The 23785-nt window shown below is 35.8% G+C and overlaps 1 protein-coding gene across 9 annotated transcripts in view; it reads left to right on the top strand.

Annotated features, from left to right (window-relative positions):
- PHTF2 (putative homeodomain transcription factor 2) overlaps nucleotides 1–23785 on the top strand; it is a 116316-nt gene that overhangs the window by 13663 nt on the left and 78868 nt on the right. For 8 of the 9 annotated variants that reach the window (XM_069462650.1, XM_069462652.1, XM_069462647.1 and 5 more), the window contains exon 2: nucleotides 19945–20024. In XM_069462650.1, coding sequence (XP_069318751.1) covers nucleotides 19980–20024 — 45 coding nt within the window. In that variant the 5' untranslated portion in view covers nucleotides 19945–19979. Of the gene's footprint in view, nucleotides 1–19854; nucleotides 20025–23785 lie in introns of those variants that run through there. The other variant, XM_069462646.1, reaches the window with a different exon arrangement.

Below are 23785 nucleotides of genomic sequence, written 5' to 3'. Positions count from 1 at the left end.
ATGATTCTTTGAGCATTTTCTTACTTTCTGACCCAACAAAATATTCCAGGTTCACCTGATACCGTCCTGTACTGGACCTGGAATCAGATGTTTCTCTAAGAAGTTTTGCTTCTTTTTACTATGAAATGATATTTAGAGATCTGGGTGCTAGGTATGCTTATTGCTACTGAGGAGTCATTGCTTCTAGGCCCTCTCCATGGACAAAGCTAAGTGTATACATATTTGTATGAGTATATATGTGTGTGGGTATGTGTAATACACCTTTATTTTCAGAAAGGAATATTGAGTTAACTGGTGTCATGACTTCTGAAAATAAAAAAGTGAATATAGTCTTAAGCTATATGACCAAGTGATCATATCTTTATTAAAAGAATTATAGCTCTACTGTGTTTTGTATTCTTCAGACAAACAGATTATTTTGTTGACCAGCTGGATTCCAGGAATTACTTAGATCTTATCTGGTGAGGAAGAGAACCTGCATGGTGAGAAGTCTGGAAATCATGTTATGTGAAGAATAGGTGAAGGAGCTGGCAACATATAGTCTGGAAAAAGATTTACGGTAGCATATGCTTATTATATGAAATTGTTTGAAGGCAGAAGACATGGGACACTTTTATTCTGTGTTCATTTAGAGTATATAACTAATATAGGTGAATGAAATTTAAGAGAGATGTAAATTTATCTCTGCATAAGGAAAATTTTGAGGCAAGCACTCTTCTAGTGAAGTGAGCTGACTTGCAGACCTCAAAATCAATTATTATCTCCACTCAGGAAAAAATTGCTTTTTATATAATTAATTTGTGCTTTGAGAAGCTGAAACTACTTGAAAGATAAGTTTGCTATATTTAGTGGCTCAGTCAGTAGTATGTCTCACAAGATGCATCATGAGGAAAGGATTCTGTTCTAAACAAGTGTGAGAAATAATGTGTACATAATCTCCTCTTGGATATTTATAATGTATGATAACATGTTAAAGGCTCCGAGAAATCCTCAAGTAGGGAAACTTGCTTGATTTTTTCTAATCTACTGGATATAGGAGATAGGTTGGGCTGCAGATGTAATCTGCACCAAGATATTTGATGTCATCACCCAAGGACTGAGTGAAGATGTCCAAAGACTGAACTCAGGAAGAAGAGAACAAGCAAGGAAACCAAGGAGTGGCAAGGGAGGAACAATTGAAAGAGAGCGGTTTCCTAGAAGCTAAATGAATGATGTATTCCAGGAGGAAAGAACATAATCAGCTGTGTCCTATACTGCCAGTAGTTTGAATAAGATGAACAACTGAGGCCCGACCACTGGATTTAGCAACTGGAAGTCATCCATGTCCTTAAAGAGAGCTTTCAGGGATAGTGTTAGGGGTAAAAGCATAACTGACTGGATTGAAAGGAGGAGGTGGGAAAGTAGGAGGAAATAGCAAAGTTTTGATCTATGAAGGGGAAAAAAGAATTAGAACAGTTTTATTTATTGAGCACCTTCTGTGTGTCTTATATTGCTGAAAAGATTAGGCAACAATGAAAAGAACATGGCTTAGCTCATGATTCTGGCTTAAATAGCAGTTACAGTATGTTTATGAAATATTTTTCTCTGTGATGTGGATTTGAATAGACTAGAAATCGAAGTATTGGTTTCCTGATTTATTGAAAATTCCTTCAGATTAGAAGAATGTTTTGGGGGTAGTTGCTGTTAAATGGTGTTGCATTTCCCAATTTCTGGGTAGTTAAGGCCAGTTGGCTTGGTAGTTAGTAGTAATATGGAACAAAGCCTCCAAACAGTATTTATTAACCCTGAATTGGTGATCTGGGTATATTAATGATGTTACATAAAATTGTAAGATTTGGTGTCAAGTCATACATTCACCATTTTAAAAATGATCTAGGTTCAAGAATATTCTCTTGTCCCTAGGAAGTATTCTGGTATATTTAAAGCCATATATTCTAATTTTAAATTGGCTACTGTTAACCATAGGGGAAGAAAATGTAGGAAAGACAATTTGGCCCTCATTTCTACTTCATCATTAACTTTTCAGATACCTTCTCAGAACTAATTACAAGCTCAGTCTGTAAGTCCAGTTATAGCAGATTCTCATTGTTCACAGTAGCTGTGTTCTATAAAGTTGTTGCAAACACTGAATTAGCTAATACTGAAGCATTACTCCTAGAGGAAATACAGTTAAGTCCCTGTGAACCACTAGTCACAACATTTTTGTCAGCTGATCAATACCTACCCTTGTTTTATATGTTTCCTTTTAAAGATACCTTATTTATTGTTGATTTGTTAATATTAAACTCACAGCTAACTGCACTATAACTCATGTCTGAATGAAACTTATCTAACATACATATTTTCTCTGTAAGACACATTAAAACCTTCTTGCACCTAGGAACACTAGACAGCACTTCAGTGCTATACATGGGGGCCATTTTAAAACAAATACTTTCCTCCTGTACCCAATTTATTAAGAGTTTTTATTATGAAGGGATGTTAAATTTTATCAAATGCTTTGCATCTGTGGAGATGATCATATAGTTTTTGTTCTTCATTCTATTGATGTGATGTATGACTTTTATTAATTTGTGTATGTTGAACCATCCTTACATTGCTGGGATAAATCCCACTTGATCATGACATATTATCTTTTTGATGTATTGTTATATTTGGTTTGCTAGTATTTCATTAAGAATTTTTATGTGTATGTTCATGAGGGATATTGGCTTGTAGTTTTCTTTCTTGTTGTTGTGTCCTTGTCTGGTTTTGGTATCAGGGGTATGTTTGCCTTGTAGAATGAGTTAGGAAGAATTCCATCTGCTTTACTTTTTTGGAATAGTTTGAGAAGAATTGGTATTAAATCTTCTTTAAAGATTTGATAGAATTTAGTGGTGAAGCCATCTAGGCCTGTGCTTTTTTTTGTGGGAGACTTTTTATTACTGATTCAATCTTGTTACTGGTCTTCTCAGATTTTTCTGTTTCTTTCTGGTTCAATCTTGGTGGGTTGTATGTGTCCAGGAATTTGTCTGTTTCCTCTAGGTTTTCAAATTTATTGGCATATGGTTCATAGTAGTCCCTAATGATCCTTTCTATTTCTGTGGTATTCATTGTGATGTGTCTTTTTTCATTTCTGATTTTATTTATTTGGATCTTCTCTCTTTTTTCTTGGTCAATTTACCTAATGATTTGTCAACTTTATTTATCTTTTCAAAAAACCAACTTTTTGTTTTGTTAATCTTTTGTATATTTTTTCCGTCTCAATTTCATTTATTTCTGCTCTGACCCTATTCTTTCTTTTCTCCTGCTAATTTTGGGTTTGCTTTGTTCTTGCTTTTCTATTTCCTTGAAATGCATTGCTAGGTTGGTTGTTTGAAATTTTTTTAGTTTTCCAATGCAGGCATTTATTGCTATAAACTTGTCTTTCAATACTGCTTTTGCTGTGTCCCAAAGGTTTTGATATGTTGTGCTTCTATTTTCATTTGTTTCAGGGAATTTTAAAATTTCATTTTAAATTTCTTATCTATTGGTTGTTCAAGATCATGCTGTTTAATTTCTATGTATTTGTATAGTTTTGAATGTTCCTCTTGTTACTGATATCTAATTTTATTCACTTGTAGTCAGATAAGATACTTGATATGATTTCAATTTTTAAAATTTTTTTGAGACTTGTTCTATGTCCTAACGTGTGGTTAGTCCTGGAGACTAATGTTCCATGTGCTGATGAAAGAATGTCTATTCTGTAGCTGTTGGGTGAAATATTTTGTAAATGTCTGTTAGTTCCAATTGATCTCTGGTGCAGTTTAAATGCAATTGTTTATTTTCTGTCTAGATGATCTGTCCAATGATAACAGTGCGATGTTAAAGTCCCCAGCTATTACTTCATTGGGATCTATCTCTCCCTTTATATATCTGGGTATTCAGGTGTTGGCTGCATACATGTTTACACTTGTTATATTCCCTTGCTGAATTGATCCCTTTATTATTATATAATGTTCTTATTTCTTTTTACAGCTTTTGACTTGAAATCTGTTTGGTTTGATATAAGTACAACTACTCCTGTTCACTTTTGGTTTCTGTTTGCATCACATACGCTTTTCTGTCTGTGTGTCATTACAAGTGAGGTAAGTTTCTTACAGGCAACATATAGTTGAGTCTTGTTATTTTGAATCCATTCAGCCCATTTGTACTTTTTATTGTTTTTTAAATTTCAAAATATTATGGGGGTACAAACATTTTGATTACATCTTTTGCTTTTGTGCAGTTTGAGTCAAAGTTATAAGTGTACACATCAACAAGGTGGTATGCATTGTACCCATTAGGTATAACTTTACCTGTCACCTTCTCCCCTCTCCCACCTACTTAGTTTCCGTTGAGTTTTACTACCATATATGCACATGGGTGTTGATTGATTAGTTTCAATTTAATAGTGAGTACATGCAGTGTTTGTTTTTCCCTTTTTGTGATACTTCACTTAGAAAAATGGTCTCTAGGTCAATCCAGGTTGTTACAAAAGATATTCACCATTTTTTTATGTCTGCGTAATACTCCATATACACACACCACATTTTGTTAATCCACTCATGTATGGATGGCACTTGGGTTGATTCCACATCTTTGTGATTGTGAATTATGCTGCAGTAAACATTTAAGTGCACATGTCTTTTTGATAAAATGACTTTTTTTCCTTTGGGTAAATACCCAGTAGTGGGATTGCTGGGTCAAATGGTAGGTCTACTCTTAGTTCTTTGAGGTATCTACATACTATTTTCCATAGAGGTTGTAGCAGTTTGCAGTCCTACCAACAGTGTGTAAAGTGTTCCTTTTCTCCATTTCCACACCAGTATCTGCTGTTTTGGGACTTTTTGATAAAATCCATTCTCACTGGGATTAGGTGATACTTCATTGTGGTTTGGATTTGCATTTCCCTGATGATTAGAGGCTTTGAGCATTTTTTCATATATTTATCAGCCATTAGTCTATCTTGTTTTGAAAAGGTTCATTTCATGTCTTTTGCCCACTTTTTTATGGGGGGAGGTTGATTTTTTTCCTTGCTGATTTGTTTGAGTTCGTTATTGATTCTGGTTATCAGCCCTTTATTAGATGTATAGGCTGCAGATATTTTCTCCCATTCTGTAGGTTGTCACAGAATGTGAACCAATTCCCTCTGTTGATTGTTTCCTGGGCTGTGCAGAAGCTTTCTAGTTTAATGAAGTCCCCTTTGTTAACTTTTATTGTTGCTGTGGTTGCCTTTGGGGTCGTCTTCATAGATTCTTTGCCTAGGCCAATACTATCTGTATCTTTTAAATGGGGAATTTAATCTATTTGCATTCAAGGTTATTATTGACAGGTGAGGACTCTTGTTATTTTATTGGTTGTTTTCTATATCCTTTATTTCTTACTTCATCCCTTATTTATTTTTGCAGTTGGGTGGTTTTCTGTAGTGATATGGTTTGATTTTTTTCTCTTTCTCCTTTGTATGTTGGCTCTACCTGTGAGTTTTATACTTTTGCATGTTTTCATGATGGTGGTTATCTTTTCACTTACAAATGTAAGACTCCCTTGAGCATTTCTTGTAAGGCTAGTCTAGTGGTGATGATTCCCTTAGTTTTTGCTTGTGTGTGAAAGATTTTATTTCTCCTTCATTTCTGAAGGTTAGCTTTGCTGAACATAATATTCTTGGCTGTCAGGTGTTTTTGTTTGTTTGTTATGTTTTGTTTTGTTTTTTCCTTTTCTTTTAGTACTTTTAATATAGTGTCCCATTCTCTCCTGGCATGTAAGGTTTCTGGAGAAAAATCTGCTGTTAGTCTAATGGGGATTCCCTTATGTGTGACTGGACAATTTTTTTTTTTCTTGCTGCTTTTAAAATTCATTCTTTGTCTTTGACTTTGGACAGTTTGACTATAGTGTGCCCTCAGGTAGGACTCATTTGGACTTTTTGAGCTTCCTGGACCTGGGAACTGCATGTCCATCTCTTTCCCAAGACTTGGGAAGTTTTCAGCTATTATTTCATTAAATATGTTTTCTTTTCCTTTTCCCTTATCTTCTTCTTCTGGAACACCCATAATAGGAATATTTGTTCACTTAATGGTATCTCATAAGTCTTGTAGACTTACTTTCATTCTTTTTTGTTCTTTTCTTTCTTTCTTTCTTTCTTTTTTTTTATTTTAGACAGAGTCTTGCTCTGTTGTCCAGGCTAGAGTGCCATGGCATCAGCCTAGCTCAGCTAGCAACCTCAAACTCCTGGGCTTAAGCGATCCTCCTGCCTCAGCCTCCCGAGTAGCTGGAACTACAGGCATGTGCCACCATGCCCGGCTAATTTTTTTTTAAATATATATTTTAAGTTGTCCAGCTACTTTCTTTCTATTTTTTTAGTAGAGACGGAGTCTCACTGTTGCTCAGGCTGGTCTCGAACTCCTGACCTCGAGCGATCCTCCCGCCTCGGCCTCCCAGAGTGCTAGGATTATAGGCACGAGCCACTGTGCCCGGCCTCTTTCTTTCAAAATACCTATCTTCAAGTTCAGAAATTCTTTCTTTTGCCTCATCTAGTCTGTTGCTGAAGCTCTAGATTGTATTGTTTATTTCATTCATTGCATTCTTTAGCTCTTGGATTTCTGTTTGGTTCTTTTTGTATATATCAATCTCATTCTTGAATCTCTCATTCAAATCATAAATTGCTTTCCTGAGTTTGATCGGTTGTCTGTATTCTCTTGTATCTCACTGAGCGTCCTTAAGATTATTATTTTGAATTATTTTTCTGACATTTCATATGTTTACTTATGATTGGGGTATGTTACTGGAGAATTTTGGTTTTCCTTTGGAGGTGTCACATTTCCTTGTTTGTTCATGCTTGATGTGTCTCTATGTTGATTTCTGTGCATCTGGTGGAAAAGTCTACTTTTCTGGTTTTATGGAGTAGGTTTCAAACGGAGAAACTTATTCACGTAAATGGGTTTTAGGATGTTGGTTTGGTGGGATGCATTGGCTTTGGCTGTAGGTGGACTCAGTAGTGTAGTCTCCATTGGAGCTGTAATCCACACTGGTGATTTTTGTGTGTGTTTCAGTGTCCTAGGCTGAGAATGTTTTGGGCAGTGGTGGTATAGCTTTGCTAGGGATGGGCTTGTGGGTCTGTTTTTCAGGCCAGGGGCGCATGCATATGCACATGGTGAGTTGGCCGACTTGGAGGGGCTTGCTGGGATTGGGACCACAGGACTGTTACTCTGGCAGGGAGCACAGGCAGACGGTTGCTAAGCTGGCCTGAGGAGCATGCTTGCCAGGAGCAGTTTATTGGACTGTTTCTCAGGGCCCGTACTGGGCACATAGCTGCTCAGTCAGCCCAGGGACATGTTTGTTAGGGGCAGCTGGCAGTTTTGTTTCTCTGTCCCTGAACACAGGCACAAGGCTGCTTGGCTGGCCTGGGGATGTGTCTGCCAGGGGCAGCCCATGGAGCTGTTTCTTAGGCCTTTGACATGGCTGCACAGGGCTAGGGTTGCTGGTCTGGGGGTTATTTCTGTGGAGGATGGCCCACAGGGCTTTTTGGCTCAGCTGGCCTGTGGTTGTTTCTGTGGAAGATGGCCCACAGGGCTGTTTCGTAGGCACAGGTTGCAGGTGCAGGGTTACTTGGCCAGCTTTGGGGCATGTTTGCTAGAAGTGGCCTGTGAGGCTGTTTCTCAGATCTGGATCTGGGGCTCACAGCTGCTCAGATGAGGCCCTGATTTTGGGTGCAGGGCCATTGGGCAGGCCAGGGCATGTGTGCAGGGGGCGGGTGGGGGTGGGCACTGTGGGGCTGTTTTTCAGATCCTGAGCATGGACGCATACTGTTCTACTGGCCTGAGGAGTGTATCAGCCGCTTGGAGGTTCAGGGTTGTCTCCCGCTTGGAGGACATACAGTGGCTTAAACAGCTTAAGTTCACCCTGGGCAGAACTACTAGACTGTTCCTTTGGCTGGAAATGCAGTAGTGGGATGGGGGGTTGGTTTCCCTGCTGTGCAGGACCAGAGTTATAGCTGATCTGGGCCCATGCCTCATGCAGCTAGGGTTGTGGTGTTCAGCCAGGTGGGCTGTGTGGGCTTGGTGGGATGAAGATGGAGCCGCAGTGCTGGAGAGGTGCAGTAGCTACTGTCCACCAGAGCAGGGTGCACTCCAGTGGTGGCTCTGGTCTGAAGATAGTAGTACCCTGCTGCAGCAGTTTTCTTATAGGGAGTTAGTCGAACTGGGAAGTGCACACTTTGTACTCCTAATCCAGGGCAGTGCAGCTGTGTGAATTCCCATCATCTTTTCAAACAAAGTTCAGGGCTTGTGAGGACTGTGGATTCTTTTGTAGTAAGGACTGGAGGTGTTTGCAGTGGCAGTGATGCTGGTGGGGATCTTTTGCTTACCTTTTTCCACGAAACAGGAAGTCCCTCCTCACTCTGGGCAGATCCAGTCTAGGTGGAGGAGATGGGGCTGCAGAAGCTGTTTGCCTCCACGCTGCTTTCCTGGATTTCCGGTCACCACAGGTGCATCTCCACTCCCAGATGCTCTCCCTTCAACACTCCAGTCTAAGCGTAGGTGTTTATTCATTGACTTGGACCTTTCTTGTAGGGGGGGATGAGCACCAGGTGTCTCTAGTCAGCCATCTTGCCGATGTAACCCTTCAAAATTTGAAATATTTAAATCTCAAATTAATAATTAGGTAGTGAAGTTATTTGAACACTATCGCTTATATGTTCTCACAATTTAATTTCCTTAAGAGTCAAAGTAACTTGTCAAATAGGTCAGAACAAGGAGAAAGTTATTTTAGACAGAGGAAATATTACCAGGACTAGAAGACAAGCCTGAAATTATATATTTGTGAACTCCCGTGGCTAGAATGTAGGATATGTATACACATAAGAGGTTGGGGAGGGTAGGTAAGTGGTCCTGGGTGGAAGAAGGTAGAGATGATGGATGCTACTAACTGGAAGTGCAGTAAATCTATGGTCAGGTTGTAAAAAAATGGGTCTTGTATATAGTGCTGATTAAACTTTCTTCTTAGGCAATGGGAAATCAGTAGAGATTTTTAAGTGATGAGGTCAGTATTTTAAAAAGATAAATGGTAAAAATGAAGAAACCATAAAAGACTGTTAGAATAGTCCTGGTAGTAGACGATATCAGTTTGTTACAGATCTATGGTAGTGGGGCCAGGGCGGGATTGTATGAGAGATGTTTGGAGGTATGTTGAATAGGCTATATTAATTTATTCCATTATATTTATTGAGTGGTTTCTATGTGCCAGGGATAGAATTGGTGGTGGTGGGAGGAGAACCTATTGGATGTCAAATAGGAGCTCAAGATAGCACTCCCCATATTAAACATAATAAAAAAATTAGCATAGCAGCTCTACAAATATGCTACAGAGAAAGGGGAGGAGACAAGAAGGATTGTAGGGTCCCCTGCTTGGAAAATTAAATACCTAGTAAAAGAGGAATAGATTTGAGGAGGGAAAATGCATTCTAGTTTTTTCTTGGAGGTAGTTGTGACAGTTCAATTCACAGAGAGCTTAATTTATGGCCCTGTGTTTTCTGCTTAGTATCCTGATTTTATAAAAAGACTTGAAACTGGGTGTCTTTTCTTTACTTCCTTCTGTTAGAAATAGCAGAAGTAAAAGTGCAACTGTTGTTAGTTTAGAACTCTATCTTAGAATATTTAAATTTTACTTTTTAGTTGAGTCAGTAACTTAAAAAGTTGAGGCTAGTTCTTAAAAAATAGATGTTAGTAAAAGTAAATATAGAGATTTCTGAGTACAAATGAAGTAGGATCACAGAATTTTCCTTCACTAAAACCAAATGAAAGAAGGAAAAACTGGATGGTGGGGGAGGGAGAGGAAAGAAGCAGCCTATACCAAATACTTCAAAAAGTAGAAGACAAGGAAAGAATGAGAAGATACTAGCTATGTGTGACAAGGCTTCTAATTCTAACCCATATCTCAGAAGCAAAACTAAAGAAAGAAGCAGCCTACAAAATATTAAGGTTTCTCAATGATACTCTTGAGAGAAGCAGACCTAAGAAGTGAGAAGGGAGCAAAAAGTCAAGGAAAAAAATCCTTGAGAGGACTCTGTACACCAGTGCTGAGCCTCAGCTGAGGCAGAGAGCACTGCCATTGTGAATGACACTCTAAGTTAAGGGCAAGATCCACAGCCCATGAAGGTAGGCTAGCCCCCTGACTGGGGGATGGCCCTGGTACATGGCATTAAATGGCACCTCCGCCATGCCTATACTCAGTCCAATTTTGGCTCTTGCTTTCCTGTGTCTTTGGATTATAGAAAAGTAGATTAAAAGTAGTACCCATTTCTCAAAGTGAAGTGTGTGTGTGTGTGTGTGTGTGTGTATATATGTGTGCACAGAAATAAAAATGGTCCCAACTAAGGTGAGAAAGGTGTTAAGGGTTGTTGAGGAGAACCTGTTGGATATTAGACTAAATAGGAGCTCAGAATAGGACTCCCCTTATTAAACATAATTTTAAAAATTAGCATGGCAACTCTATAAATATGCTACAGGAAACAAAAGAAAAAAGCAGCTATGAAAAGACTATTCTACATAAGAATAACTGGTATACCTGAAATAGGGAGTACAACAAATTGAAGAGAAAAAGTATTCAGAAATATAATCCAGATAAGAATTTCTGAAATGAAATGTGTATGTGTAGATAGACAGGCATGCTGAATACCAGGAAAAAAATTTTATGACATGATTAAAATTAACCATACCCTAGTTGTTATTAACTTTAAAAATAGAGAATTATTTTAGCATTCTGGCCAAAAAAAGAATATAACCTACACAAAGGGGAAAAAAATTCAAGCTGGCTGCAAAATTCTTAGTTGCAGTCAATTCCAGAAGACAATGGAGCAATATTTACCAAGTTTTGATGGAAAGAGCCTGTGCCCAAAGTATTATGCCCAAATATCAGTTAGATTTGGTTTGACTACTAATAACAGTGGGTTAAACTATAAGGATTTGTTATCTTGAGTACAAGAAGTATGGAAGTAGTCAATCCAGAACAGTACAGTGGCTTCACTGAAGTCAACTCAGGTTCTTACCTATCTTTGAATACACCTGGCTTCTAGTCTCATTGTCACTGTCCATGGTGGCTGCCAGAGCGACAGCCATTAAAATAGCATTGAAGGGAGCAGGTAATGGGAAGGGGAAAAGAACAAAAGGGCTTTCTCCAACTAGAAGTTCTACCCAACACTTTTGCTTGTATCTGGACTAGAACATAGTCCTGGCTACACCTGGCTGCAAGAAAGATTAAGAAAGGTCTTTATTTTGGGCAACAATGTGCCAGCAAAATTTTTTAAGAAGACAGTGGGGTAATCGAATAACGTAAGTTGATTAGCAGTCTCTGCCATGCCAACCAAATTGTTAATCAAATACACAGGAAGCAAGCAAATGTTCTCTAACATATAAGAGATCAAGGAATATAGCACTCCAGATACTTTCTTGACAAGTACTGCTTGATGATTAAATCAAGTCAGCCTTAGGCCAGGCGCGGTGGCTCACGCCTGTAATCCTAGCACTCTGGGAGGCTGAGGCGGGTGGATAGCTCAAGGTCAGGAGTTCGAGACCAGCCTGAGCAAGAGCGAGACCCCGTCTCTACTAAAAGTAGAAAGAAATTATCTGGCCAACTAAAATATATATAGAAAAAATCAGCCGGGCATGGTGGCGCATGCCTGTAGTCCCAGCTACCCGGGAGGCTGAGGCAGGAGGATCGCTTAAGTCCAGGAGTTTGAGGTTGCTGTGAGCTAGGCTGATGCCACGGCACCCACTCTAGCCCGGGCAACAGTGAGACTCTGTCTCAAAAAAAAAAAAAAAAAATATCAAGTCAGCCTTAAATGAATCAAAATGAAACAGTAATATAATAACTTCAGGTATGGCCCATTGTGAAAGAATCAGCAGTAAGCCTTGAATCTGTTTAAATATAGAAGAAAACTGAAAAAATTTGGTGATCATGGAATAAAAAATCTAAATGTTACCAATTGGTCAGGATTTCTTTTTTTTTTTTTTTTTTTAATGTTTTTAATTTTTATTTTTGAGATTGGGTCTTTCTCTGTTGCCCAGGCTGTAGTGCAATGGCATGAGCACAGCTCACTTCAACCTCCAATGCATGGGCTCAAGCTATCCTCTTGCCTTAGCCTCCCAAGTAGCCAGGACTACAGGTGAGCACCACCACACGTCTAGTACTATTTTTTTTTTTTTAAGGCAGTAGTACAGAGATACATGTAGTACTATTTTATTTTATTTTATTTATTTATTTATGTAGAGAAAGGGTCTCACTATGTTGCCCAATATTAGTAAATAAAAGTACACATTTCTCCCACACCCACTGAAACTGAATTTTATTTAAAATTTTACCAATCTTATAGTACAAAAAGACCTAATTATTTTAATGTGAATGTCTTTGATTACTAGTGAAACTTTCTTTTTTCATATTTGGCCTTTTTATAATGTCCTATTCTGTAATTTCTCTATTTCTTATCCCTTTACCAGTTTTCTATTGAGTTTGTCATTTTCTTACTGATTTGTAGGAATTCTTTAAATATTTCAGATAGTAATCCTTTGCTATCAATTGCAGATATTTTTGTCCTGTCAGTTGCTTGTCTTTTAACATTGTTTATAATATTTTTGATAGAAGTGATACATTTTTATGTTGTCAGTTTTTTTTTTTTTTTTACATTTGTCGTCTTCATTAACTGCCATTTCATCTTCTCATTCCAATCTGTCTTACATCTCCTCAACTCCATTGAATTTCTAACCTCTGTTTTGTTAAACCCAGGGATCTTCTAGCTGCCTTTTTAATTCTTTGTGAAATGCCCTCTTGTCTCTCAGATTCTGTAACATCATATTCACTTGCTTTCTTTCAGTTCTTGGCCTCTCTTAATCCACCTTTTCTGTAAGTAGTAGGAGACTTGGGGCTGGGCCTTTTTGTTCTCTAATTATACTTTTCTTAGGTGATAAAATTCATTCCCATCATTTCATTAAAGTGATCTGTGAAATTACTTTCTGTTTTATTTATAATAAAATTACTTGCTATGGCATCCATGATGCATGGCTTCTATTTCCTTCTCAGACTTCATCTTGAACCACTGTCATCTGTGTCCCAAGGTCTTTGTGTTTGCCATTCTTGCTGCCTGGAATGTTCTTCCCTCAATACTTAGCGTAGCTGGCTCTTCTCATCCTTCACATCTCAATTCTCATATCATCGCAGGGAAGAATTCTTTGACTATCCTTTCCAAAAGTATCCCATCATATCCTATTCATATCCCCCTGTTTATTTCCATCTTGACACTACCTGAATACAAAATTCTCTTGTTTTTCTATCCTAAGATTGAAACAACTTTGAGCATATAGTATGTGTTTATTTTTCACAACATTTCTATGAACTATTATCCTCATTACAGATGAATAATGAAAATCTTCTCAAGAAATTGTGACAATTTATAGGTCACATGATTACAAAGTAGCTTACCTGAAACTAGAAGAAGGTTGCATTATTTTTGTTTAGCTTCAGTATCAGTATGAAAAATTTGATTTGAACCTTGGCATTTATTATTCTTTTAAGGGCAGAGCAGCTTTGTTCCCAGTTTCCGAGGTCTAAAAATTCCTTGCTTTAGCTGTGGAGGAGGCAACTGAGTTATATTTAACTTTAGCATTTAGGAATGGAGTTAGACTAGTTTTGACAGGCTTGACTTTAACTCATATTCATTGGACCTTTAGATTTGCAAATAGTTATATATTGGTTGATTGAGTGGCATGTCAGTAAATAATCCAGCCATATTTATTATACTTTACAATAACTTTGTACCTTTGAATGTTAAGAAAGAGTATGTTTGTGTGTTAATGTGTATATTGGGGTAGTGCAGGAGTTAGGTAGAGTTTTCAATTCTAGCCCTTAAATTCATTCATCTATGATGGTACTTTGGCTACTTTTTAATTTGGTTTGTAAACATTTGTGTTAAATATAGACGAAAAACTATAGGAAAATTCAGAGATAATAGAGGCATTGGACTGCTCTCAAAGAACTTGTGAGTGGGGGTGTGGACACATACAGATAAGTACACCAAAATCTATGCAAAACGATATGTTGAATGTAGAGTAGTCCCCCTTATCCACAGGGGATATGTTGTAAGACCCCTAGTGGATGCCTGAAACCATGGATAGTACCAAATCCTACATATGCTGTGTTTTTTCCTATACATACATACCTATGATAAAGTTTAATTTATAAATAAGGTACAGTAGGAGAGTAACAATAATAAAATAGAATAATCATAACAGTATACTATAATAAAAAGTTATGTGAATGCAATCTTTCTCTCTCAAAATATCTTATTGTTATTTTATTATTATCTTATTGTTATCTTATTACTGAGGGTAACTGAAACACAGAAAATGAAACCTCAGATAAGGGGGTACTACTCTTATGAGAACAGAAAACAGGATGAAAAATCTTGAATGGAGGAATTTGGGAAAAATTTGGGGAGAAAATGGAATTTAGGAGCCCTTGTCAAAATCTTCCTTGTTTTGGAAAGAGAAGTGTTAATTTTGGCACAGTGGTAGAAAAATGCAGGAAGTATGGCATGGTTGAAATACAGAATATATGAGAAGATCTTGGGTGATTAGGTTAGGGCAGATTATAGAGGGTCTAAATACAATTTTTAAGGAGTTATGGATTTTATTCTGTAAGCAGTGGGAGGTGACAAGGTTGTTGGAATAGGATGATAATATCAGGGCCTAAGGAGATTTATATAAGCTTTTAAAAATAAGTCTTTTCCATTTTGTTTAATAGTTTCTACTATGTTAAATTCAATATATTAATACCGATTTAACTAATATTAATGTTTTTGGGTGTGCTAGTAAAGGAATGCAAAAGAACTCCTGTACATCACTGGAATAACCTTTATTGAGTTGTGGAGTATTTGGCTAGATGGCAGTGGTGACAAGCTGAGGTCCAGAGAACTCAGTAACTTATTCAATGGCACACAGCTCTTAGTATTAGAACTTGAGTATATAACCCAATCCTCCTGATGCTTAGTCATTGCTTTTTCTCTGCTCTGCTTCCTCTGCCATGTATTACAGTGCCCTGAGTACTTAGTGAGACATGAAGAATGATGCCCTTTTTTTTCCTGGAGTGACCTGTATGGTTGTATTGCTTTGCATTTTTATTTAAATGACAGATTTATACAGTACAGATCAATGCTGGAAAAGAGACATCAAGCTTCAACATTTTTTAGTCCAGATGGGCACCTGTAAGGAAGCCTCATCTTGGAAGAAGTAGGATTTGAATTGATTTGGAAGGATGGATGAGTGGAGCAAAGGATAGAATGGGAATAAGAGTGTGAACTAAAATGAAATCTTAAGCATCCCAGCCAACTGAATGGACTTCCTCTGGCCAAAGAGATCCCAGAAAGAACTTTAAAACTGAGTTGCTGGCCATGAGGAAAAGGGTGGTCAAACACACCTTGTAATGTCCCCTCTCTATTGGAGTTACTCTTTGTTACATTAAGGAACTTAAATCATTAACAGGCTGAAGGCCATGCAAGCCAAAACTTAAACCACACCTACAGGCCATCGATTTACTTAACAGAGTCTGACTGGAGTTTCCATAAATGTCTCTGATTAACAAACATCCATATTTTAAGTTAAAACCGTCCTGGACGCTGGTACTTTAAGGTGGGAGTCTGCCAGCTTCCTCATTTACCAGCAAATTAGTAAACTCCTCTCTCCTTCTCCTCAAAAAAAAAAGAAAGAAAGAAAGAAATGAAATGAAAAACATTCCAAGCCTTTAGACAAAGCTTCATTCCTTTAACCAATTACAAATCAAAGAATCTTTAAACCCACCTATAGGCCTCCCTCACTTCAAGATGCCCTACCTTTTTGGGCTAAACCAATGTACACCTTCCGTTTATTGACTTATGATCTTACCTGTAATTCCTGTTTCCACAAATGTATAAAACCAAACTGTAACCTGGCTACCATGGGCACGTTTTCTCAGAACCTCTTGAAAACATGTGCTCCGGGCTGTAAGTCACATTCACTCAGCTCAGAATAAACCTCTTTAAATTATTTTACAGAGTTTGGGGTTCTTTTCTGGTAATAACAGTACAAGCAAAGTATCAGGGGTGGGTATAAATTGTTTTCTGAGCCTAGTGAGTGTCATGCTGGAACAGAGAAATTTGTTTGAGAATAATGAAAGAAGTACATTGTAACCTTATAATATTTGATGGACAATTTTTTTCTGTAACATAGGAAATGGTTAAAAATCTGACAATTTCTTTGACTAGATCTGTACAAAAAATACACCTGGGCATTATTATACAGTTGGCCCTTAAACAATGTGGGAGTTGGGGTGCCAACCCTTTGTGCATTGAAAATCCATGTGTAACTTTTGATTCCCCAAAAACTTAACTACTAATAACCTGTTGACCTGAAGGCTTACCAATTATATGAACAGTCAATTAACACGTATTTTTTATGTTATGCATTATATACTGTATTCTTACAATAAAGTAAGCTAGAGAAAAGAAATGTTATTAAGAAAATATATATTTATTATTCATTAAGTGGAAGTGGATCATCGTAAAGGTTTTCTTCATTCTCATTGTCTTCACACTGAGTAGGCTGAGGAAGAGGAGGGGTTGGTTTTGCTGTCTCAGGAGTGGCAGAGGCAGAAGAGGTGGAGGAGGTGGAAGAGTTAGCAGGAGAGGCAGGTACACTCTTGTAACTTTTATTGAAAAACTCCACGTGTTAGTGGACCCATGCAGTTCTAACCCGTGTTGTTCAAGGGTCAACTGTATTTGACAGTGAGATTCTATAAAGGCAGACTTAAAGTACTATCTCTTCTGTAGTCATCTTTTCCCTCCACCCTGGTCTTTGGTATCATAAATGTATTTTGTGTGGAAATTGATATAGTGAAGAATAATTTCGTATGTTTTCATAAAGTATGATGATTAAATCTGTGTCAAGGATTGGATTAGCTTAGAGTAACTCTAGCAAGATTTGAATACTATACCTGCAGTTAGAATTAGATTATTTCCATGTTGTTTTAGGATTGTAATATTTCTGTGTCATAATAACCATCCTTGTATCAGATCAGTCGATCATAAAAGATTAAGATTCTCTATTCAAGGTACACAGTAAGCTTTTTATTCTGTAAATTAACTGTGATATAATTTAACGTTAAAAGTTATTTAACCAGAATTATCATGACAATAGGGAGGTATATACCTAGATTCCTGGACTGTCATAGAATCAAAAAATTCAAGAAAATCTTTAGAAATAATCTTTATTATCCATGAAATCATTTGTTGATTTATTAATTCTTGTTTGTACTCATGTGTAATTTGTGTATCTTTGAGTGTGCTTTGTCAGATGTCTGGTTCAGAAATCTATCTCAGCATGTTGTAAAACCTGTGTTAAAAATAGGTATGAGCCATTCAGTGTCACTGAAAGGTTGTTGACATAATGGAAAAACCATTAAATGAGTTTATAGAGCAAACCGTACCATTACTGGAGAAAGATTTTGTTAAAAACAGAAAATTGATGGAATTTTTATTTCTGCACACCCAGATAAATATAATTAAAAATATTTAGAACACTTTATATATCTAGCGTACTTTTAGATTTTTGAAATTTATTTTTAAGTGTAGCTTGGTAAACCAAAATATATTTTTTTAAAGTCTTTTGGATCATTTTATTCTGAGGCAGTGTTTTTCTCATTTTCATTGAAACTTTTTCTTTAAACAGAAAACACTATTATTTGTATATGACCATTTAAATATTCCCTAAACATGTTAAATGTCTCATACATTTCATAGAATGGGTGATAAAAAAAATCCTTTCACATTTTTTATATGAAATGTATATTATTTACACTCTGGGGGATTAGGAGAGAGGATCTTTATCTTGGTAGATAATCTGGAGTTTTTGTCAAAGATTGGGTAAAGTAAAAAGGAGGTAAAGTAAAAAGTTGATATTCTCATACTTTTGTACCATTTTTCATAGTTTGCATGGGACACATAGGTTATAATCAATTTGGGAAACATACAAAATTGTCTTGACAAACAAATATAAAGATGTAGTGTTGTAATGAATAGTCCCCTGTCAAAATCAATGGGGAAGAAAACCTCTAAGATGAAATGTGGTTAATCATACCCAGAGTTTTCCAGGACAGAAAAACCAAAATGAGAGATTTTAAGTCAGTTAGGGAAAGCATTCCAAAAAAACCCTGTTGAAAGAAATGAAGGTGGCCACACCTGTTGAGAAATTTAAGTGGAGATGAACTTTGAAATATCTAAATAATCCATGTGTATATAGTTGAGAGTTGATGTTGTGATTTTAAGATAATCAGGTAGCTATTTTTATTTTCAGTGTCAACAGAACGTGATTGCATGTATTCCTCTCCAAATTGTTTGCCATGTTTAAAAAAGGAAATATAAATACTTCTCAGTTCCTGGATTGGGGAATTTTTTAACATAAAAATAATACAAATAATTAGAATTGAATTAAATACTGTATGTCCTGGACTGTGGTAGGCATTATATGTATATTTTTTATTGATCACAAAAATCCTGTAAGGGATGGGTCGATACGGTTATTCCTATTTTACAAGTGAAAGAAACTGGAGTTCAAAGAGATTAAGTAACTTCTTTAATATTATATACTAGATAACAGAGCCAATATTTGAAGCCAGGTCTTTTGACTCGGTTCCCCTCCTCTTTCCATTATGTCAGGGTATTTTTTGGGAATTTCAAATATAATTTGCTAGAATTTAATCAGTTAAAGACAGAATCATTAATATGTTAGGAAAGGTAATAAAATAATTTGGTTATAACACTCTCAAAAATACAGGCATTAAGTAGATTCTACTTTAAATTGTAGAAGTTGGTCATCTGAACATTTGAACTTGCCAATGATTTTCAGTATGTTTGAATACTAATATGCTCCAGAAGCATACATGCTCCCAAAAATGGTATATAAAATGTCTGGTATTTTGTTTACTGTGGCAAATTGTAGTGGTAGCTTTTCTACAGTTGCAGATCTGCCTGTGCTAGGATTGGCTCAGCAGGGTGCTTTACCCCAGAATTTCCCTGAGATCCTGTCTGGCCTTAGATGATCCTTGTTTGTAACAAGTTCTAGGGACAGTATCTGCCTTTAAAGCTGTTTTAGGTTCATTCTTAACACCAGACCAGCAGTGCCCTCCATTCCAGTGTCATCTTATGACTAGAAAAGTATTTTGTAGTTAATTGGAATCAGTCTGGAATTCTCTCTAGAGCTAAGGAATCTTTTAGAACCCAATACTCTTAGACAAACACAAGAAAGATGCTTGTAAAATGACTTGGGGTATATTTCTAAATATTAGAAACTGTGATATCTGGGAAGTCCTTAATATTAATTATTATTGTTATTAACTAATATTGGCTTAGTATTAAAAATAAATTTTAGGCTTCTTGGATTGATTTTAGTTCAGTTTTGTGTTTACTGAGTGTCAGGGAAAATTAAATACAGTTATAAATTTTGGCATCTCTATTAAGCTATCCTCTAGCAATAGTAATTGACACTAGTTCCTAAAACTATAAAAAAACTGATCTGTGACTGAGTGAATGAACTGGTTTTTATTATATGTGAATTTATAAATGAAAAATTTTTAGTATAACCTGGGAAATTCTCAAATATATTTAAAAGATTTATTTTTAAAAAAATTCAACCTATTTTGTAAGAAAATTCAAGTGCTACAGTCATGCTAAAAGAACCTTCTTTTATTATGGCAACTGATTTTTGTTTACTTAAGAGGACCTGTTGCTAAAATAGTAATGAGGAAGGGTGTAATATAAGTATAGTCATACACCCTTTGCTCTGTAAGTAACCAGAGTGTTACCTATGCATGCTGTTCAGTCTCCGTTTGGAAGGTGGAAGTAAAGTTGTTTGTGTGTTTTTCTCTCTTGCACAGCCTAAAATGACTAATGTGTGATTTCAGTGGAATAAATGGCGTCCAAAGTCACAGATGCTATAGTCTGGTATCAAAAGAAGGTAAGTTGATAGTCAAAACTTTTAACTTTTAAAATGTTTTAATTCCAAAAATGCATGTTTATTTATGCTATGGATTTATGTCAAATATTGCCTAAAATAATGACAAAATAGATTTTAGGACTTTTAGTGGAAGAGGAAGATTATTTTAGTTTTCCTTGTGGTATTTTACCTCTAAATAAATTAGAAAGGTGATGCTTAAAAATATTTTTTTACTTTTTATTCTATAATATCAAAATATCTAGATTAATTATGATCAGTTATAATATAAACCAGATTCCAAGATTATAGATATATTAGCATTTTATAGTATTAAAAATTTTCTTTAATTTTTTTAAAAGAAAGGTTAGCATAGCTTTATAATTTTATATCAACAGTTTTTAACCTGTTTTTTGTAACTTACAATTCAATAGGTGAATCTTTTCAGTAAAATAAACCTTTGGGGACTGTATTTTATAAACTGAAATAGTAAATGCTTATTTTGATGTTTTAGAATTTTTACAACTAAACTACCTGTGTCATCCTATATATTTCAAAATAAACTTTACCAATGTAATGTTTTTCTTTATAAAGTTTGAAAGAATATATGCCTTTTAAAAAAAAACAATAAACTATACTCCTGAAGAGTGTTTACATTCTTTAAAATGTATGGTGTTTTACGTAATATCTTAGATTTTTTTGAGTATGTAGTGAATTATGTTTGTTTTCACCTTTTAAAACATTTTGATGCTTTATTCTTCAGGTGTCTATTAATATATAAAGCTTTTCCTATATGGGAGAAAATCAGACAATTTTTAATTTAGTTGAATTGAAAATAAGTGATAATTAAAACACTTTAGAGATTAGACAAACCTACAAATATGGTCTGTCTTTGTATGTGTTATTTATTTTCTGGGTAGACCATGCCATGGATACGTAATAAATTTTTCACATAGGGTACTTAATTGAAAATATTGATGCTGACATACTATTAATACAATCTTTTGTAGTTCTATACAAAAGATTGTATAGTGTCGCCTTTATGTTTAAATTTCTCATCAACTTAAAAAGACTGCTTATCTAAAGAGCTAAATAAGAGAAAATTCTGAATTAAAGAAAACTAAAAACAAATTAAATTTCCTACATTTATCTTTGAAAGTTTTTCTCTTTCCTAATTTCTACTTGTGAAAGTAATGTTCATCAAATATTTTCTCTTTTTGGCTTCTTATGTTAAACATTTCAGACTTCACTGAAGATCATTTATAGAACATATCTGGTTGACCTTTCTTGGGATCGGAGGGTTTGAAATATTATACTTACATTAAGTTAGCACAGTAACACCTCTCTTATCTGAGGGTCATTTACCTAGCAGCTTTGGATGTATGTAAACAAAAAATTTTCCAGAGCAACCATAACACATGTTGTAAAATATACCAGCAAATGTAATCACATATTTTATTAGACAGTTGCCAGAACCATTAACTAAATTTAATTTGCACCTTTTTTTGCTTTTGCTTTTAAATTTAATATTCTTAAAGAAATACATGTGAATATTTTGAAAGATTAGTGTTTCAAAGCTTACTGAAAAAAAAAAGCAGCCGCTAGTACTACCCTTCCTTGTCCTCAGCCAGTCTCTGAGTTCTGCTCCCCAGAGGCAATCATTTTAAACTCTATAGCTCAGTAGTTCTGAACCTGAAGTTCTACCACTTCTTATCCCTGCTAGGAAGTTGGGGAGGGGGACTGCAAATGTGGGATGTGAGGTTTTAATTTTCATAATTACTTTTGGGGGGATAGTAGCATTTTATGGATAGGAGTCAGAGGTATTAAATGTCATAAAAATGCTCTAAACTAGGGTGGGCACTCTTTTTCAATAAAGGGCCAGATAGTAAATATTTTAGGCTTCGAGAGCCATGGGTCTCTGCTGCGACTATTCAGTGCTACCATTGTAGCTCAAAAGCTGCCATAGACAATATGTGAAATGAATGGCCCTGGCTGTGTTCCAAAAAAGCTGAATTTACAAAAGCAGGCAATGATCTAGATTTGACCCACAGATCTTGGTTTGCTAACCTGTGCTCGAAAACAGCCCCATATAACAAGTAATTGCCCTGCTCAAAATGCAAATGTGCCCTGTTAAATAACACTGTTTTTTACGGTATTTACTTTTTTTAAATGTACCTACCTTGTCTTTTCTTGGTCATTTCATTGTAGATGTTACTTGTTGACTTTTGACTGTATAATTAGGATTTAGCTTTTTATAAGTTCCTCCTAAGCCTCCTCCCTCCATCCTCTCGGTGACTAAAAATTTTGGTCAAATCAGTGTTCATTTTATGCTTACATTATTATGTTTGTGTAGAGCTGGGCCATGTTACGTACTACCATATTTGCAGACTTTTTTTTCCCTTTTGCTAGGTTTTTTTTTTTTTTTTGAATTCTTCAAAGTCTTTGGTAGAACAGTAAAACTTCTTTTGTTGCAATAGTCACATTTAGGTATTCTATCAGTTTCTTGGAAATGACTCTCCTAGAACCTCTGTCTTTCTGTTCCATATTGAATGGATTTTTCTCAAGTCATGCTTCATGGCTGCCGTTAATATTTCCTTTTATCATTAGCCTGAGAGTTCCCTCACTACTCTGAGGTCATTCAGATTTGTTTTTCTCTTAAATATATGCTTAGAAAAAATCCTTTTATAAGTGTTTATGCTGCAGTGGAAAGAACTCTTGTGTACTGTAACTGTACTTGATTATATGACCATGGACAAATAACTATTTCTTTGAGCCTCAATTTCTACTTCTCTATATTGACTAGATAATGGTTCTCTTTTCAATTATGGATCCCTTTAAAATTGTGATAAAAGCTAAGGATCTTATTTTGAGAAAAATGTATATAATGTACATAAACACAAAATGTCACATCTGTCTTGAAACCTGAGTTAAGAAGTTTTGGATTAGATGATTTTTAAAAGTTTTGATATTTTAACAATCTTTGATTTTGTGACTGTCAATCAATAGTATCCAGCTTTTGATGGGCAGTCTCACTGTAAATAAAAACCAAGAAACATTCGCCTTCCTTTTATTGAATATTTGTTTGGTAGTAACTCAATTTAGAATCACTTTTCCCCACTGGAAAATGGTAACATTTTTACATACTTATTTTGAGTACTGAACACTGGCCCCAAAGGCTATTACTTTGTTTGTGGACTGTTTTAACATGAGCTTTAATAACAGATGTGAAATTTACAGGAGAAAATAAAAAAATTTTTTTTAAATGGAGTCTCACTCTGTCCCCCCAACTGGAGTGCCAGTGGCATGATTATAGCTCATTGTAGCTTTGAACTCCTGGGCTTAAGTGATCCTCTCTCCTCAGCCTCCCAAGTAGATGGGACTATGGGTGTGCACCACCGTGCCCAGCTAATTTTTTTTCACTTTATTTGTAAAAAGGGGTTCTTGCTGTTTTGCCCAAGCTGATCTCAAACTCCTCAAGTGATCCACCTCCCACCTCCCCCTGGGTAGCTGGGATTATAGTTGCAAGCCACTGTGCACAGCTATTATTTTAAGTTATTATAGAAGTATATAGAAATTCAAATTAAATATCAGGTACTTTTTAATAAATTATTCTATGTATGGTTTACTTGAGATTTTTAAAGTCCTTTAATATCTAATTTTAAACTTCATTTTGTATTATTATAGCTATGATAGTCATGAATAACTTCAAAGTTCCTATTGGTACAAGGTAGTTTTCAGTTATTAACTTGGAGGAATAGTTAATGCAACAAGAATGACAACAGGGG

This window comes from Eulemur rufifrons, chromosome 29 (genome assembly GCF_041146395.1).
Source record: "Eulemur rufifrons isolate Redbay chromosome 29, OSU_ERuf_1, whole genome shotgun sequence".
Classification (NCBI taxonomy): domain Eukaryota; kingdom Metazoa; phylum Chordata; class Mammalia; order Primates; family Lemuridae; genus Eulemur; species Eulemur rufifrons.
This window is presented reverse-complemented; position numbering and strand designations above follow the sequence as displayed.